Here is a 19268-nt window from a genome sequence, read left to right as displayed (position 1 = left end):
TAGTCCTTGGCAGTGACGCGCCCATCTAGCACAAGTATTGGGCCAAGGGAATGCCATGATATGGCAGCCCAAACCATCACTGATCCACCCCCATGCTTCACTCTGGGCATGCAACAGTCTGGGTGGTACGCTTCTTTGGGGCTTCTCCACACCGTAACTCTCCCGGATGTGGGGAAAACAGTAAAGGTGGACTCATCAGAGAACAATGCATGTTTCACATTGTCCACAGCCCAAGATTTGCGCTCCTTGCACCATTGAAACCGACGTTTGGCATTGGCACGAGTGACCAAAGGTTTGGCTATAGCAGCCCGGCCGTGTATATCGACCCTGTGGAGCTCCCGACGGACAGTTCTGGTGGAAACAGGAGAGTTGAGGTGCACATTTAATTCTGCCGTGATTTGGGCAGCCGTGGTTTTATGTTTTTTGGATACAATCCGGGTTAGCACCCGAACATCCCTTTCAGACAGCTTCCTCTTGCGTCCACAGTTAATGGATGTGGTTTGTCCTTCTTGGTGGTATGCTGACATTACCCTGGATACCGTGGCTCTTGATACATCACAAAGACTTGCTGTCTTGGTCACAGATGCGCCAGCAAGACGTGCACCAACAATTTGTCCTCTTTTGAACTCTGGTATGTCACCCATAATGTTGTGTGCATTGCAATATTTTGAGCAAAACTGTGCTCTTACCCTGCTAATTGAACCTTCACACTCTGCTCTTACTGGTGCAATGTGCAATTAATGAAGATTGGCCACCAGACTGGTCCAATTTAGCCATGAAACCTCCCACACTAAAATGACAGGTGTTTCAGTTTCATTGTCCAAACCCTGTAGTTTACTATTATGAATGTATACACAACAATATACAGTGCGGCACAGTGGGTAGCACTGTCGCCTCACAGCAAGAAGGTCCTGGGTTTGATCCCCAGGCGGGGTGGTCCGGGTCCTTTCTGTGTGGAGTTTGCATGTTCTCCCCATGTCTCGGTGGGTTTCCTCCGGGTGCTCCGGCTAATTGGAGACACTGAATTGTCCTATAAGTACCTAGCCGCTAGGATGCATAAATCAGGGAATTGTAGTGCCAAATCAATAATGCGGATCACGATCCGCCCGTGACTAGGGCTGTCGCGCTAACCGCAATTTTGAAATATCGCGGTATAGACCAGCCAACCGCAGGGCATGCCAAGCAACCGCAACACCGCGATATTCACGTTTTTTCTTTCTTTCTTCTTTTTTTTTTTTTATTGTTGCAGGGTCCATCTTGTTTTATACGCTTACATTCGTGCGTAATAAATGTTAAATAAATTCATAATGAAAATGAGCTAAGAGCGACATTTTCCCGCAACCTGTTCTCATGCGTTGCTGCTGAGTGTCAGGCTTTGTGTTTTAAAATGTAAACAATCGCAACAGGAATTATAGGCAAGTTTATTAATGATTAAATTGAGTTCACACTCAATAAATACTTGTAATTTAGACGACATTTAAACAGCCTTGGTGAACTAAAACACTTAATGACGGTTAATATGGCATTGCAGCCTGCAGATTCTCTCTTGCTGGCTTGCTGGAATTATTTAAATGCATTTTTTCGTTGAATAAAAATTAATTGAAACGAATAATAACTTGAAATGTAGTATATATTGTTATATTAATTATACCTACTAAATAGATGGTTAATAGTGGCGCGATAACCAGGCTAGACTTTCTCTGATCTCTAAAGTCGCATGCAGGTACAGTACATCTACAGTGTATTAATGCAACAAGCACCATCAGAGAGGGTTTTAGTGCCGAGGGGAACATCACTACCCCACTCAGATCCTCTCTAAAACACATCAGGTGAACATGTTGGTTCGTCTAGCGCGCATGATAACGCAGTTTTAAACTCTTACAGACTTTATTCTTTATTCTATTTTTTTTACCATATTTTGATTAGATGTGCATTTAAAATATTTAGCCTAAACACTTTTGTTTTGTTTCACAGTGTATATCTAGCCTAGGCTAGAAGCTTATTTAAACCTTTTTTTAATAGAGAAAAGACGCGCATCCCTGCTCTGTTCTGTATTTAACAATAAACACGCATTTCATTGGTCTTAAAGCTGTCTCATCTTTGTCATTATAAAGCAATAATATACCGAATCATAGCCTAACAATAAAGCTTGTTTATATAGCTCTAAAATGCAGATAAATTAAGTAATTTTCAAAAACAAACAAAAAATAGCGATATAACCGCATACCGCGATATTGAGACAGGCTGAACACCGCAAGGGGAAATTCTGTCACCGCGACAGCCCTACCCGTGACCACTAATGGAAGCCGCCGAGGAAATAAGATTGTAAACAATATACATAGCCAACAGTTAACAACATGGATACATGGTAATAAAAGAAGAACATTAATGCTTTAATCTTTTTTTTCTGTAAGCATTGTTATTTTATTTAACATGATGTACCTAACTTTATCTTTGGGTATGTTGCAAAAAAAATTGGTGCCGTCAACCTGGTTAAACAATTTGTTGTCCCCAATGGAGGGCAGTTTCACTGCCGATGCAGAAATGCGACCTCTGCTGTCTGTTGATGCTGCCATGATGCTGCCACCTCTGTGCTTCACAGTTGGGATTGTGTTCTTTGTTTTGCAATCCTTTGCCTTTATCCTACATACATGAGATTCAATTATTGTTTCAGACCAGAGGACATTTATACAAAAAGTAAGATCTTTGTCTCCATGTGCAGTTGCAAACTGAAACTGGCTTTTTAAGACGCTTTTCGAGCAGTGGCTTCAGGTCATGTCAATATAGGACAAGTAAGTTTTACTGTTGATGTAGACACTTGTGTACCTGTGTCCTCAAGCATTTTCATAAGATTGCTTGTATTTTTGTCACCAAAAAATTTTCATCTCTTGGAGGAAGAACATATCTTCTTCCAGAATGATATGATGGCTGGGTTGCTTGGTGTTTAAACAGATGAACGTGTGTACCTTTAGGCTTTTGGAAATTGCTCTCAAAGAGGTACCAGGCTTGTAGAGGTCCATAATTCTTTTTTTTTAATGTATTGACTGATGTCTTTTGATTTTCCCTCGATGTCAAGCAAAGAGGCAAGTAGGCCCTGGAGGTAAGCTCTAAAATACTGCCACAGGCACACCCTCAACTGCCTAACAGAAGCTTCTAAGTCATTCTGACGCCATTTTCTGGAATTTTCCAAGCTTTTTAAAAGCATCCAACTTGGTGTATGTAAACTTGTGACCCACTAAACAAAGTATATATTATTAACAACCTGCTAAAACATTGTTTTTGACATTGAGTCTGTGGAGGGGATAAATAAAGAGTTTGAATGCCTGTAGTTGTATATCCCTGCCTGATAAATGCCTAAAAGTGGCACTACCCAGGAAGTGGTGCTGACATGTAAAGAAACTTAATGGAAAAAGGGGATTTTTGTACCCTTGTAACTAGGGATGTAACGATGCACCACAAGACAGTTAAAAATCGATTCACATGTGTAACGATTCAAATCGGTTTACGTGTATAATGAATCGATATTCACTTTAAACAGTAGAGGGCACTGGCGCTATTCACCTCGCCTGTGCAATTACGACCTCTGCTGGCTGATTAGAGGCGCCTACACAGAGGTGAGGAAAGAGTGCTCTTAGGGTGTGTCTCTCCGTACACAACGCTAGGTGGCACAACACTCGTCAATGTGTGGGTGATAAGATGCATACGGCTTGCTGCCCACGTGTCGAAGGGCGTGGGTTAGCTTTGATCTCCTCGGTCAGAGCAGGGATCGGCATAGGCGGAGAGGAAGCATGATGCAATTGGGCAATTGGACGCGCTAAAGGGGGAGAAAAAGGGGAGAAAATGCATTAAACAAATAAAAAATAAATAAAATAAAAATAAAATACTGTATTTGTGCTTATCTTTTATGTATCTAAAATGTTTTGAAGGTAGGTACAAACTATGCAAAACAATGCTGCACATTTCCCTCTTGTGTAAAAAAACAAACAAATTAAATTTCAAAACAAATCCCACATTATATAAATAAATGAAAAATACAAATTAAAAAGCATCCTCACATAAATAAATTTGGCTGGAAAATTTAGAACCTGGCAACCCTGTAGTGACGTCAACGAGAGAGACCCATATCCGGCTTAGTCCCGCCCATCTGAACAACAGGCCGATCATTGTTCATGTGGCCGCTCAGCCTCAGCCGGCAAGACAGAGCTGAGATTTGATATGATGTATTCAAGATCCCAGTCTGGTTCCAGCGTGTGTTTTTACCGCTGCACCACCTGAGCGGCTTATTTAATTTTTTTAAGAGAAATAATAAAAGGAAACTTTGTCATAATTTGTCTTCAATTAAATTTTCTTTAAAAAATCAGGAAAAATCGCATCGTGAACCCAGTATCATGAATCGCATCGCATCGTGGGTAGAGAGTATTGTTACATCCCTACTTGTAACTGTTTGCAATAATTTTTTTTACGCAATGTGCTGATCTGTCCTTAGAGAGTAGGCACCCTGTTTACTACCCATCACTCTATAGTGCTTTTAAGCCCTTACTGGAATTAGAGCTAAACTGAATTGTCTCAGATGCAAAAGCAGATAGATTGATCAGTCATTTTACTTGCTGTGGTGTCAAAATAATTAACAAAAGTCTAACCATAGTGGGGTTTCACAATGATCAGCTTTTTCTATAATTTTTTCATAATGTTTGAATATGCAGTTGTTATCTGGATTACGGTGAACCTGTGCGAGACCAGATTTTGACCTGTGCAACCTACCACTGTGATTTGAAAACATTCCTTTGTTGAACATTGACAGGAATGGAAATAGTTACAGGGATAGGCCCTTAAACCCTCTCTGCTCCAAGGGCGCCGTACAATGGCTGACCCTGCGCTCAGACCCCAGCTTCCAAACAAACTGGGATACACAAAGAAAGAATTTCATTGTACTGTTCACCTGTATATGTATATATGACAAATAAAGGTGTTCTATTTATTCTTAAGAACAGCTTTGAGACAAGCTATGATTTTTCCTGGTACAAACACACACACAACGTGAAACATGGAGGGCAGCATTGACTTAAATTGGTTAATATGTTATTAAAGCATTAAGTCTGCTGACAAATCATTAACTCTTTTTTCTATTGTGATTTCTTGATATAGCCACCAGACACAAACAACTTGTTGGGACCATCCAAAAATGGCTGAGCTGTACCAGTCTTTAGGTAAGCAGTTTTTCTTATCATGTATTGCATTAAACAATACTCATAATATTGCTAGTCTGTATAACCTAAAGTTGGGTTACAACATAAGTAAACCAGAGATTCAAAAATCTAGCTATCCTATTAACCTGCTGCACCACCTGGGTAAAGTACTTTTTTTAAGTGCCACTCTTGACCAATAAGCACAGGGAGGTTTGACTGGAATACACCTGAAGGAATTTGGATGGGAATAAAGAATTGACTTTTATTTACAACAAACAACAGGGACTGAAGACAGTTGAGGGTTAAGGTCCTTGCTCAGGGATCCGACAGTGGCAACCTAGCAGTAGTGGGACTTGAACCAGCAGCCTCCTTTTTACTAGTTACTAGTACCTTAACCACTATTACTATTAACCCTACCAAATCTAAACATTACTAAAAGTATAGATAAAAATGGTATCAACTTTTCTAAGAAACAGAAAGGCTCAAATTAAATTTACCAAATTTTGTTGACCCCCAAATATTTTTGTTGTTTGTTCTAGTCATGGGTATTTTAAGGTTTGGTCTATATCTAAAACTACATTGCACAGAAAGAACATCATATTTCTTACAGTTCAGCATTGTGGTGATAGAGTGATGTGTTGGGATACTTTGCTGTTTAACATTAAGCAAATGTTAAATTAAATCATCATTTTGTGGTTTCTAAAGTGACATTTTGCTTAAAAATTTGAAACAGTGTTGAGTGACAAAATGTAAAGAAAAAATCAGAGTGGAAATGTAAAGAGAAATCCAAAATTGTTGTTTATTTATTTGGGCAGTGACATTGCATTTGATTTTAACTATTTTGCTTTATAGCGGATCTTAACAATGTAAGATTCTCAGCATACAGAACAGCAATGAAGCTTCGACGACTTCAAAAAGCTCTGTGTTGTGAGTCAGTTTAATTTATATTGCTTATTCCAGTCATATTTATAATTAACCAGTGGGATCTTAACCTTATTTAATGGTTTTATTTATTCATTTTATATCTTAGACCTTGACAAAATTGTCCCCTGTGACAGAACTCACTCACTTTCTTAAACGCTTATCCAATTAGGGTAGCGGGAGGGGTGCTGGAGCTCATCCCAGCTTTTCAATGGGCGCAATACACACAGTAACACCCTGGACGGGGCGCCAGTCCATCGCAGGGCAGACACACATACACACACCCATTCACCTATAGGGCAATTAACCTGACTGCATGTTTTTGGACTGTGGGAGGAAACCGGAGCTCCCGGAGCAAACCCACACAGACACGGGGAGAACATGCAAACTCTGCACAGAAAGGACTCGGACCAGACCGCCCCGCCTGGGGATCGAACCCAGGACCTTCTTGCTGTGAGGCTACAGTGCTACCCACCGAGCCAAATTAACAGACAAACATACCAACAGATAGACAGACCAACAAACAAATCAACAGACAGACCAACAGACTGACCGACCAATGGACAAACAAACCAACAGACAAACAGACCAAAATACAGACAGATCGACAGACTTGACCAATGGACAGACCGACGGACAAATCAACAAACAGACCAACAGACAGACTGACGGGCAAATTAACAGACAAACATACCAACAGATAGACAGACCAATGAACAAATCAACAGACAGACCAACTGACAAACAGAACAACAAACCAATGGACAGATTACCAGACAGACAGACCAACAGACTGACCGACCAATGGACAAACAAACCAACAGACAAACAGACCAAAATACAGACAGATCGACAGACTGACCAATGGGCAGACCGACAGACAAATCAACAAACAGACCAACAGATAGACAGTCCAACAGACAAATCAACAGACTGACAGACCAAAATACAGACAGACCAACGAACAAATCAACAGACAGACAGACCAACCGACAAACAGAACAACATACCAATAGATTACCAGACAAACAGATTGACAGACAGACCATAATACAGACAGACCAACAGACAGACAGTTCAACAGACAAATCAACAGACAGACCAATGGACTAATAGACCAACAGACAGACCGACGAACATAGTTACTTGCATATCTTCTTTTCATAGTTACCTGCACAAAGTATGGTGCATGATCTTCTTAAGCATTAGAACACGAGAGGGAGTGTGTTATCGCGAATAACATCACGGCTGTGATTCGGTCGCAGGCACGAGCCGAAGGCGAGTGATGTTATTTGCGATAACACCCGACCTCAAGTGTTCTATTGCTTTTATACAACAGTTTTTACAAAACAAAGAAAGAAAATAAATCAAAGAAGCCCTGAATTTCATATTAAATATGCTTTAATATTGACAATACCTTCCGCCAAAAAGTAGTTCCACAACGAATATAAAGTTTAACACTACAAAGCAGACATCCCAAGTTGCAAAAACTCATTTCAGGGAGGTAAGAACAAGAAGAAGAAGACAAGAACCTCCGAAGGGAAAAAAATAAATAAAAAACCTCTCACACACACCAAAGGATATGGGTGATAACAGAACTCTTAGGAGCTGCTAACTGGGCTATTAAGCTGACTGTTCGCGTTACAAACACATTAAAGTTCCCTACATAGTGCACTAGATTGTGTATCAGATCGTGGATTTATGTTCCCTACACAAAGCCGCGATCTGATACACAATCTAGCGCACTGTGTTCCCTACACAGTGCGCTAGATTGTATATCAGATAACGGATTTAAAACGCGATCGGGAATAAAGTCTGTGTCGCCTGCGTACGCGTTTGTGTGCATGAAGCTTGTCGTTACTGGCAACGCGTCAGCGGAGTAATACAGTTGTGGTGTGAAAAGACCGTGCTGTTATCACGAATATCAGCACGGCTAGAACGCTTCTCAACCAATCAGATTGTAAGGTCGGAACTAACTGTTGTATATTAAACAATTTTTAGTTGTTGTCAGGGCTTGTTATAGGACACAGTGTAAATAAAGAGATTCTATCATTCTTTCATTCAGTGGACCTACTGGGGATGTCGGCAGCCTGTGAAGCATTCGAACAGCACAGCCTCAAACAGAACGAGCAGTTTATTGATATCATACAAGTGATCAGCTGTCTGACCACTATCTATGACCGTCTGGAGCAGCAGCAGAGTGGCCTTGTTAACGTACCTCTATGTGTGGATATGTGTCTGAACTGGTTGCTGAATGTTTATGACACGTAAGTACCTTTCATTTTTACCTTTAGGTACCATTTAATCTGATGAATGAAACTGGTTCCTATTTCTAGCTACTTCCAGTTCATATTCCACGTTAAATTTACACACATTATGTCTTTTGACTCGGTTTGTAGACAAAATAATGTGAAACTGTTAGGAAAACAAACTATTTAAACACTGATTAGTCAAAACCTTGAGAATGTTATGTCTGTGACATGCACAAATGTTATGAAATAGTCAGGGATATATGACAAGTTGGGCTGAAGGTAGTTATTTGTTGTAGACGTGTGGAATGCAGCAGATATGATCAGCAAAAACACTTTGTGACTTAAATAACGGGTAAATGGTTATGGCCAGACGACCATGGAGTATTTCTGAAACAGCAAGGCAGGCCCATATGCAGCTGTGGTCAGTACCATCCGACAGTGGACAAGCTACCAACCAAAACTCATTGATGCCAGAGGACATGAAAGCTATGGTGTCTGGTATGGACCAACAGAAAAGTGCATCGAACCCTTCTGTGTATGGGGCTACATAGTGGCAGGCCAGTAAAAGTGTCCATGCTGACTTGTGTCCACTTTTGACGGCTCTTTCAATGGTCACACAAGCATCAGAACTGGAAACAGAACATCAGACCAATGAGAGAAGGTCCATTGGAATTCAAAATTTTTAATGCTGATTATTAAGTCAGTATTAGTGCCTCGTCTTGCTGCTAAAATAATGCAAATGTTACAGCCTAGTATTAGTATTAATTATTACATTTTGTTTATTGTTTTTACAGTGGTAGAACTGGAAAGATTCGTACACTTTCTTTTAAAACAGGAATAATCTCCCTCTGCAAAGCTCATCTTGAAGATAAGTACAGATGTAAGTTTTCTTCATCTTCAGTGTTTGCTGTATACATGTTTACATTGATTGTTTATCTTGCATGTAGCCATAAAATAGCTGTAAACAATCCAAGTAAAGATGTCAAATCAACGTCAATGTCTTATGTTTGGTTACAGCTAAGTAGTCACATTTTCACATTTTTGGTAGTTGTACTAATTGATGATTGAATTTTCCACAGATAATGAATGCTATATACACCGACCAGGCATAACATTATAACCACTGACAGGTGAAGTGAATAACACTGATTATCTCTTCATCACGGCACCTGTTAGTGGGTGGGATATATTAGGCAGCAAGTGAACATTTTATCCAAATTGTGATGACATCTCCAAAACTGCAGCTCTTGTGGGTTGTTCCCGGTCTGCAGTGGTCAGTATCTGTCAAAAGTGGTCCAAGGAAGGAACATGGTCATGGGCGGCCAAGGCTCATTGATGCATGTGGGGAGCGAAGGCTGGCCAGTGTGGTCTGATCCAACAGACGAGCTACTGTAGCTCAAATTGCTGAAGAAGTTAATGCTGGTTCTGATAGAAAGGTGTCAGAATACACAGTGCATCACAGTTTGTCGCATATGGGGCAGCAAAAGAGGGACCAACACAATATTAGGAAGGTGGTTATAATGTTAGGCCTGATCGGTGTAGTGGAAACACTATTTTATTTATAAACTGTATTAGTGCAACTATATTAACTGATTAAATATTACATAATACAAACATTGGCATATAGCTTTTAAATATGTTAAATTCGATTTATTTATTAAATCTAGGCATCGCTTAAATAAAATCTTTCCAAAAGTGGCCAGGTTACCAAAATTTTAATAAAAGCGTATTGACCACTCCTCCATTTAGTCTTAAAATAACCCAAATGAACATTTAAGAAATGCAGCCCTAGCTTTTCACAGATATAGTCAGAATATTAAAAGAAGACAAAAATATTTATGTCATGTTGAAGGTGAAAATGAAGTTTTACCAAGTTTTAAGCACAGTGTTCTCTGGACTGTTCAGTTGTTCCTGTGTCTGATGTAAAACTAACACAGCATTTCACAATAGAACATCAGACCAATAGTCAAGCATATAGGTGGTGCTGTGGTGGGATGCTTCAATGCTTCAGAGCCAAATCTTAGAAAATATCTGGACCTCAGTCTGTGATCTGAAGCACAAGAGCAAGTCCTTGGCTCAAAAGTAACACAATTAAGGTAATATCTGGACTTGAACACTTATTAAGGAGTTGTGGCAGGACCTTAAACAGGTAGTTAATGCTTGAAAGCCTCTAGTGTCACAGAACCAGATAAATTCTGCAAATGATAGTGCACCAAGAGTCCTTGCAGTGATTTAAAGGACACGTTTACTTATTTTTGTAAATTTAAACACAATTTTTGGTAAAGGACTTTTATATTTGACTGATATTTTTTGCTCTTCTGTCTTTCTTTATTAGTTTTATTTAGACAGGTGGCCAGTGCCACAGGTTTCTGTGACCAGAGGCGCCTTGGACTTCTCCTGCATGACTCGATCCAGATCCCCAGGCAGCTGGGTGAGGTGGCATCATTTGGAGGAAGCAACATTGAACCCAGTGTACGCAGCTGCTTTCAGTTTGTAAGTCAGTGGTGGATGTCATATTCTTTCATTTCTGAAAAAATACATGTTCTGTAATTGTACCACCAGTTTCCAGTTTTATTTTTTTCTTCTTATATTTGCATTTTACATAAGGCAAATAACAAGCCAGAACTGGAGGCTTCAGTCTTTCTGGACTGGATGCGTTTGGAGCCACAGTCTATGGTCTGGCTCCCTGTACTTCATCGTGTAGCAGCTGCAGAAACCGCCAAACATCAGGCCAAATGTAACATCTGCAAGGAATGTCCCATCATCGGCTTCAGGTATTTATTTTTTACCCTCTGTGATAACCCCAACAATGTGAATTGATACATTTAAAATTCTAAATCTGGTAAATATAAAATAACAATTTTATCTATCAGTTAAAAGCAGTAACCATGAGAGTCATACTATTCACAATTCTCATTATGTATAGCCCATATCAAAGATTAAATCACTTTACGATATTTATCATTCTTAATTATACAAGTGTCAGAATTGGAGGTGTGCACTTTGCCTCTTGCATATGCTTGCACTCAACAACCTACTCTACATTTATCCAGTTAATAAATGTACTTTTTCATGCTTGTTGTTAATGCTCAAAAGAAAACATTAATGGATTCAAATTAGGGATGTAACGATGCACCACAAGACAGTTAAAAATCGGTGCACATGTGCCATGATTCGAATCGGTTATTCATTTAAGATGAATCGATATTCACTTTAAACAGCAGAGGGCACTGGTGCTTGACGGCACTTCACAAAGTTGCCAGGTAGGGGATATCATATCATTTGGCATAGTTTGTTAAAAAATTGTTTGTTGAAATAAAAGGGCATTCATTATTTAGATAAATAAAAGATAAGCACAAATAGTGTTTTATTTTATTTTTTAGAGAAGTGTTAAAAGGAAACTTGTCATAATTTGTCTTTAATTTCATTTTGTTTAAAAAAATCAGGAGAAAATCATATTGTGAACCCAGTATCGTGAATCGTTACATTCCTAATTCAAATGTCTCCATCATATATAAAAGCAACAAATAAATATACACTGTTTTTGTCCTTTCACTTAAAACATTAACCAGCTTTACTTAGTTCCATAAGCATTGGCTCACTTGATAAAAAAAAAAAAAAAAAAGGTTATGAAAAGTTATTAAAACATGAATCTGTGACTTGAATCTCACATGTAATGTGGGTGTTATGTTATTTTTTTAAATATCTGGTTTTATATATTACTGAACCTACTTCACAGGTACCGAAGCTTAAAGCACTTTAACTACGACATCTGCCAAAGCTGCTTTTTCTCTGGCCGAGTGGCTAAAGGACATAAGATGCAGTATCCCATGGTTGAATATTGCACTCCGGTACGTCTGACAGTGTTATTACTTTGTAATCTTTTTAGACATATGGTAGTTATTCCTTTTACAAATTGACTGTCATTATTGTCATTAACGTTTACCTTAAATATAAGCCAGAAACATGAACTACTAGACAATTGTTAATTATTTTATCCTTAACTGTGAATAATTTATGCTATCCTTAAAACTGAGCAAACAGTATAGCCAAAACTTTGTGCACAGTTCTTTTAATCTGACTGGGCCTCTGGGCACAGGTAGAACTCCAGTGGCCTCAACAAAATAAACACTTAAGATGATTTGGAGGCCTTGTCATTCAGCATCAGTTCCTGATTGCACAAATGCTCTTTTGACTAAATGGGCACCACGTTTAGGCACAAAAGGGAAATAACACACTATTTATACTTATAGTTTCAGAATATGATGTCTAACAAATTGATGGTCCTCACACTGGCGGCTTTGTAGTTTACTTTTACAAGACATCTTAACTAATTTTTTAATCTTTTTTTTTTTCCTCAGCGTGCATATATGCTCACTGAATTGTTTATAGTTATTAGGGATCTTCAAAAGGTTTCTGCACTTTTATATTATCTTTGTAATCAATGAGGATGAAAGATTAGAAATCGGTCATGTCTGAGAGAGCTTATAGTCCGGATTTAGCGCCATCTGATTTCCACCTTTTTGGACCGGGAAGAAGATTTTCATGTGATGATGATGTGAAACCAAAAGTTGGTATGACGCTGGGAAAAATGCATCGGAAGGTGACTATGTAGTAAAGTGATGTCATTTGTTTTTGAAGTTCTTAATTAATAGAGTTTAAAAAATGTGGAAACTTTTTGAAGAACCCTCATATTTTCAGTTCTAAATATCAAGTTATTTTGTACTTCCAACTATTGACACACACCTACATTTTGCTTCAAATTTTGGATAATCAGTAGTGGTAAAATTTAATACATTTAATTTGCTTTTTTGTTGTTGCATAAGACGACTTCTGGAGAAGATGTCAGAGATTTTGCCAAGGTGCTAAAAAACAAGTTCAGGACAAAACGCTATTTTGCCAAGCACCCCCGGATGGGCTACCTCCCTGTTCAGACCATACTGGAGGGTGACAACATGGAAACGTGAGATGTTTTGTAATTACTTTATTGTTAGAACAGGTGCTATTATTGTACATTGCATGTGTACACCGATCAGCCATAACATTAAAACCACCACCTGTTTTCTACACACACTGTCCATTTTATAGAAGCACTTTGTACTACTACTGGTCAGGATCCCCACAGGGCCACCACAGAGCAGGTATTATTTAGGTGGTGGATCATTCTCAGCACTGCAGTGATAATGACATGGTGGTGGTGTGTTAGTTTGTGAGTGGATCAGACACAGCAGCGCTGCTGGAGTTTTTAAATAACGTGTCCACTCACCGTCCACTCGGTTAGACACTCCTACCTAGTTTGTCCACCTTGTAGATGTAAAGCCAGAGACGATCGCACATCTATTGCTGCTGTTTGAGTCGGTCATCTTCGAGACCTTCATCAGTGTTCACAGGATGCTGCCCATGGGGCACTGTTGGCTGGATATTTTTGGTTGGTGGACTATTCTCAGTCCAGCAGTGACAGTGAAGTGTTCAAAACTCCATCAGCACTGCTGTGTCTGATCCACTCAGACCAGCACAACACACACTAACACACCACCACCATGTCAGTGTCACTGCAGTGCTGAGAATGATCCACCACCTAAATAATACCGGCTCTGTAGTGGTCCTGACCATTGAAGAACGGTGAAAGCAGGGTAAAAATGTATGTAGAGAAACTGATGGGACTACAGTCAGTAATTATAGAACTACAAAGTGCTTCTGTAGGGTAAGTGGAGCTGATTAAATGGACAGTCAGTGTAGAAACAAGGAGGTGGTTTTAATGTTATGCCTGATCGGTGTATATTTGTGAATAGTTGGAGTAATAATGAAGAGAGGAACATAAACTATATGTATTTTTTAACTTGTGTTTAGCTTAATGCAGATTGACTGTGTTTGATATTTATTCATTTTATTTTTTTGCAGTCCTGTTACGCTGATAAACTTCTGGCCTGTTGACCATCTGTGAGTACTTTTATTATGTTAATTACATTACACACAAGTATTTTATTACTTAAAAAATTTTAAAGAAGTAAAGTAAAATTACAAACCCTATTTTAAGTTTGACAAAAGAACAAGGAAAGATTTCCAGTGTTTTTAGTGACAAACTTAATTGTAATTTGTAAGCATGAACAAATATAGAATCTGATGCCTGCGACGCAGCGGCATGTGTACCACTGTGTTCCATCATTTTTCCTATTAATAGTTTTTTAATGGTTTTGGCACTGTGGATTCTAATTGTTATCATTTTGCAAGTGGAATTTTTGCCCATTCTTGCTTAAAACGAGACATCAGCTGCTCAACCGTCTGTAGTCTCCAGTGTCTGATTTTACTCTTCGTGATGAACCACACATTTTTAATTAGAGACAAATCTGGACTGATTGCAAGCCAGTCAAAACAAACACACACTAAGCTACACAGTTGTAGCAGGTGCAGAATGAGATCTGGCATTGTCTTGTTGAAATAATCATGGACTTTCTGGGAAATTATGTTGCTTTGATGGGAGCATGTGTCTCTCTAGAATCCTAATATTCATCAATGGTACCTTCACACATATGCCATGGGCACTAATGTACGACATAATCTGACAGATGTTGGCTTTTACACCAGTCACTGATAACAGTCTAGGTTGTCGCTTTAGTCTTTGGCAGAGAACTCGGTGTCTGTTTTTCCTGTAAACAAGCTGAAAAATGGACTCATTTGACCAAAACACGTCTGTCCGCTGTTTTTAGCAGTAGACTGTCAGCAGTGGTTCTGCATGGAAATTTATGTACAGCTTTTTTTGCATAATAGAGTTGCTTTTCTTGTTGCAATGATAGACTGTGTTAAGTGACAATGGTTTTCCAAAGTATCCTCAAGTCCATGTGTCTACATTAAGCACAGTAGTTTTCATGCAAATGCGTCTAGGGGCTCAAAGCTCACGTACATTCAATGCACAGTCTAGCCTAGCCCTACACAGACCGAGATCTCTATAGATTATCTTTTCTGAACCATACAAACTAAATTGGCACCCATGGCTGTATTTGACCCAATACTGCACCTGATTGGTTATACAAACCTCTATTTTGTCATATGATCATATTTTTCTTAGAGAAACTTGAATCTGTAGTATTTATTTCAGCTTGTTTTACTTTTTAGAATATTGTATAGCTTAAGCTTTTAAGAACATTTTGTTACACTTGAATGAGTTATGAATAAGCATTTTACTGGGACTATCTTTTATATTATTAATATTGTGTGTTTTGTAGCCCAGCGTCTTCTCCACAGCTGTCACATGATGACACCCACTCACGTATTGAACATTATGCTAGCAGGTAAGATGTGAACTGTGGTAATATCTGAGCGCATTTAAAATGCTTGGTTTATTTAAAAAAAGGATTTAATGATGATAAATTTGTTTGACCTAAGTTCATGTATATGAAGGTTTGTACCCATTTTGTGGACCTCAGGAATCCTCTGTTACATGATAAAGCAATAAGCCACGAGAGACCGTGCGACTTATTGCTTTTATAAAACGGCGGTCAACATAAAATATAATAAAATACAACAATGTTCAATTTATAAATGTTTTTATTTACAAATACACTTACAAAAAGCATTCTTCCGTGAAATCAGGTAGTCCGTTAACAGTGTTGCTAGGCAACATGAGGGCGAACATAACATTCGCAATAAACATTCCTCCACAAACACTATTACACTATTTCTTGGACGAAACACTCACTTAATGATTAGGATTACTGTTTATATTAATCTAGACATTTCCATGTATAGTACATGACTTAAAATAGTGTTCAACCAAGTTTGTACTTTTTCTTTTCAGTGGCGTATTAATATGGAATGATGTGAGGTGGTCATAGGTGTGCATATATCGGGAATTTTACAACAGCTTTGAACGCGGCCCAGCCAATCAGATTTTAGGACCGGAACTATCTGTTTTATAATTATTATTTTACAACCCCAAATCAAAAAAAGTTGGGACTGCATGAAAAAAGCAAGTAATTAAAAAAAACACAGAGTTTCTTACATTTACTTTGACTTTTATTTGATTGCAGACAGGATGAACCTAAGATATTTCATGTTTTGTCTGCTCAACTTCATTTCATTTATTAATAAACATCCATTTCTGCATTTCAGGCCTGCAACACATTCCAAAAAAAGTTGCTTTTAATGTTGCTATTCCTTTTCACCGCACCAAGTGATTTAGTGTTTCAGCTTTTATTTTGTCCCATTCTTCCTGCAAACACGTCTTAAGATGTGCAACAGTATAGGGTCGTTGTCGCATTTTTCATTTTAAAACTCTCCACACATTCTCTATTGGGGACAGGTCAGGACTGCAGGCAGGCCAGTCCAGTACCCGTACCCTCTTCTTCCGCATAAATTGTACATAAATTAGCATTAATTCTTCAAATATGTGAGCATTGTTAAAAGAATATTATTATTTTGTTGTGAATTTGTGTAACAGAGAAACATCTTGTTTGTGTATATTACAGGCTAGCTGAAATGGAAAATCGGAACGGCTCATACATGAATGACAATATTTCGCCTAACGAGAGCATGTAAGCTAACTTCTGTTTACTTGTTTAAGTTCTAATAGATTGGAAACACACATTTGAAAGCACAATAAATTGTTTCCATGTAAAATACAAAAAATGTGCCAAATCATGGTACATTAATAAATAATAAAAAACAGACTAATAAACTATAAAACAAATAAATCGATTTAACAACAAATTAACCATTTTGAAAAATAAATACCCATTAAAAAACACTTAACAATTAACTGAACAAATGTAAAAACAAATCTAAAAACAAATTTACACCAGGAAAAAATAAACATATCAGTAAATGAGTTACTAAATCATTAAACACTTACAAATATGAAAATGAACAAATCACTTTTTATTCAACACTAACTACAGTGCTTTAAAAAAAAGTATTTGCCTCTTTTCAATTTAAATTTCCACTGTTTTTGCTTAGTTGTCACATTTAAATGTTTTAGATTTTCCAACTAATTTTAATATAAAATAAAAAAAAAGCTTTTAAATAATTATTCCATTTATGTAAGATAATGATTTATTTAAAACTTATCTCACCCTATGGTACAGTAATCAAGCAGTTACTAAGATAAAATAAAAGAATTGGGTTTAATTTGGCACCCAGGTGGCGCAGCGGGATATTTTATTAGCACACCAGCACCGAGATTCTGACCTCCTCGGTTCGAAACCGGTCGGCTGGGTGCCATCTAGCGTTCATAATTGCCAGTGCCTTTATGGAGGGATGACTGGACTATGTGGGTGGGATCTGTTAACAATGTGTAAGGACCCTGATTGGCAGATGGAGAGGTGCCTGTACAGAGTGCATAGGTAAAAAAGGGTTCAGCTTAGGGCTGCGCACGGGTCGGAGGAGGCATGAACAGCAATATACCCTCCTCAACTGTAATCAGGGATCCCCCAGCAGCAGAAGACAAATTTACTGCACTAAATTGGGAGAAAGTAGGAGAAAATGCATAAATAAAATAGAAAAAAATGGGTTTAATTTGACTAGCCACACCCAGGCATGATTACTGCCAGACCCTTTCATCCAATCTAAACATCACCTAAATATAACCTGTCTGGCAATGTTAAGAAGTAATTAAAATCTACTAATCTAAAAAGGCTTACAAAGCCATTGCTAAGCCTTTCGGACTCCAGTGAACCACCATGAGAGCTATTATCCACAATAGGAGAAAACTTTGAACAGTGGTGGGCCTATTAAAACTTCACCAAGAGCGCATCAACGAGTCATCCAGGAGGTCACAAAAAAACTGACAAACAAGAACTGCAGGCCTCACTTGCTTCAGTTAAGGTCAATGTACAGAATTCAACAATAAAAGAAAAACTGGGCAACAATGGCATCCATGAGAGAGTTACCAGATTTAAATAACTGCTGACCATGTGTTTGTATAATTACAGGGATGATGAGCATCTACTGATCCAGCATTACTGTCATAGTCTTAATCAAGGCTCCCCAATAAACCAGCCCCAGAGTCCAGCACAGATCCTTCTATCAATGGAAAGTGATGAGAAGGGAGAGCTTGAGAGAGTTCTAACTGATCTAGAGCTAGAAAATAGGTATTAAAATCATTTTTTATCTGATATTCTCTTTACTTGATTACAGTTCTAATAGTCATTGTTATTGTTACTGTTTCAGGAAGCTACAGTCAGAATATGATCGACTTAAAAAAGCCCACGGTCACAAGGGGCTTTCACCACTTCCCTCCCCCCCACAGATGCTCCCGATTTCACCCCAGAATCGGGACGCTGAACTTATTGCCGAGGCAAAACTACTGAGGCAGCATAAGGGTCGCTTGGAAGCCAGAATGCAAATTTTAGAAGATCATAACAAGCAGCTTGAGTCTCAGCTTAAGCGGCTTAGACAACTACTGGAGCAGGTTGGTAGGACATGATTTTATCATTACTATCAATGCTAACAAGATAATAATAAAATACAGCCCCTTTATTACTGTAAAACTAATTGAAGTTAGTAGTTAAATGCATTTACATGTTCATTACTTTGATCTGATCTGTTTATAAGACATGAGTTAATCAAATTTAAATCAGTAGTTTGGAAATGCATCATGTTAACAGTGAAAAGAATTTGAATGCTTTAAAATACACCGATCAGCCATAACATTAAAACCACCTCCTGGTTTCTACACTCACTGTCCATTTTATCAGCTCCACTTACCATATAGAAGCACTTTGTAGTTCTACAATTACTGACTGTAGTCCATTTATTTCTCTACATACCTTTTTAACCTGCTTTCACACTGTTTTTCAATGGTCAGGACCCCCCACAGGACCACCACAGAGTAGATATTATTTGGGAGGTGGATCATTCTGCAGTGACACTGACACTGGTGGTGTGTTAGTGTGTGTTGTGCTCAGACACAGCA

The 19268-nt window shown here is 38.4% G+C and overlaps 1 protein-coding gene across 5 annotated transcripts in view; it reads left to right on the top strand.

Moving 5' to 3' along the window:
* dmd (dystrophin) overlaps positions 1–19268 on the top strand; it is a 217575-nt gene that overhangs the window by 164357 nt on the left and 33950 nt on the right. For all 5 annotated transcript variants that reach the window (XR_010014843.1, XM_063010432.1, XM_063010434.1 and 2 more), the window contains 13 exons: positions 5146–5207; positions 6039–6113; positions 8173–8374; positions 9154–9239; positions 10695–10852; positions 10967–11133; positions 12099–12210; positions 13186–13322; positions 14261–14299; positions 15583–15648; positions 16825–16890; positions 18286–18444; positions 18524–18764. Coding sequence is in view for 4 of the 5 variants with exons in the window: in XM_063010432.1 (XP_062866502.1) it covers positions 5146–5207; positions 6039–6113; positions 8173–8374; positions 9154–9239; positions 10695–10852; positions 10967–11133; positions 12099–12210; positions 13186–13322; positions 14261–14299; positions 15583–15648; positions 16825–16890; positions 18286–18444; positions 18524–18764 (1570 nt within the window). In the remaining variant the exon portion in view is untranslated. The remainder of the gene's footprint in view (positions 1–5145; positions 5208–6038; positions 6114–8172; positions 8375–9153; positions 9240–10694; positions 10853–10966; positions 11134–12098; positions 12211–13185; positions 13323–14260; positions 14300–15582; positions 15649–16824; positions 16891–18285; positions 18445–18523; positions 18765–19268) is intronic.

Source organism: Trichomycterus rosablanca, chromosome 15, assembly GCF_030014385.1.
Source record: "Trichomycterus rosablanca isolate fTriRos1 chromosome 15, fTriRos1.hap1, whole genome shotgun sequence".
In the NCBI taxonomy this organism is placed as follows: Eukaryota; Metazoa; Chordata; class Actinopteri; order Siluriformes; family Trichomycteridae; genus Trichomycterus; species Trichomycterus rosablanca.
This window is presented reverse-complemented; position numbering and strand designations above follow the sequence as displayed.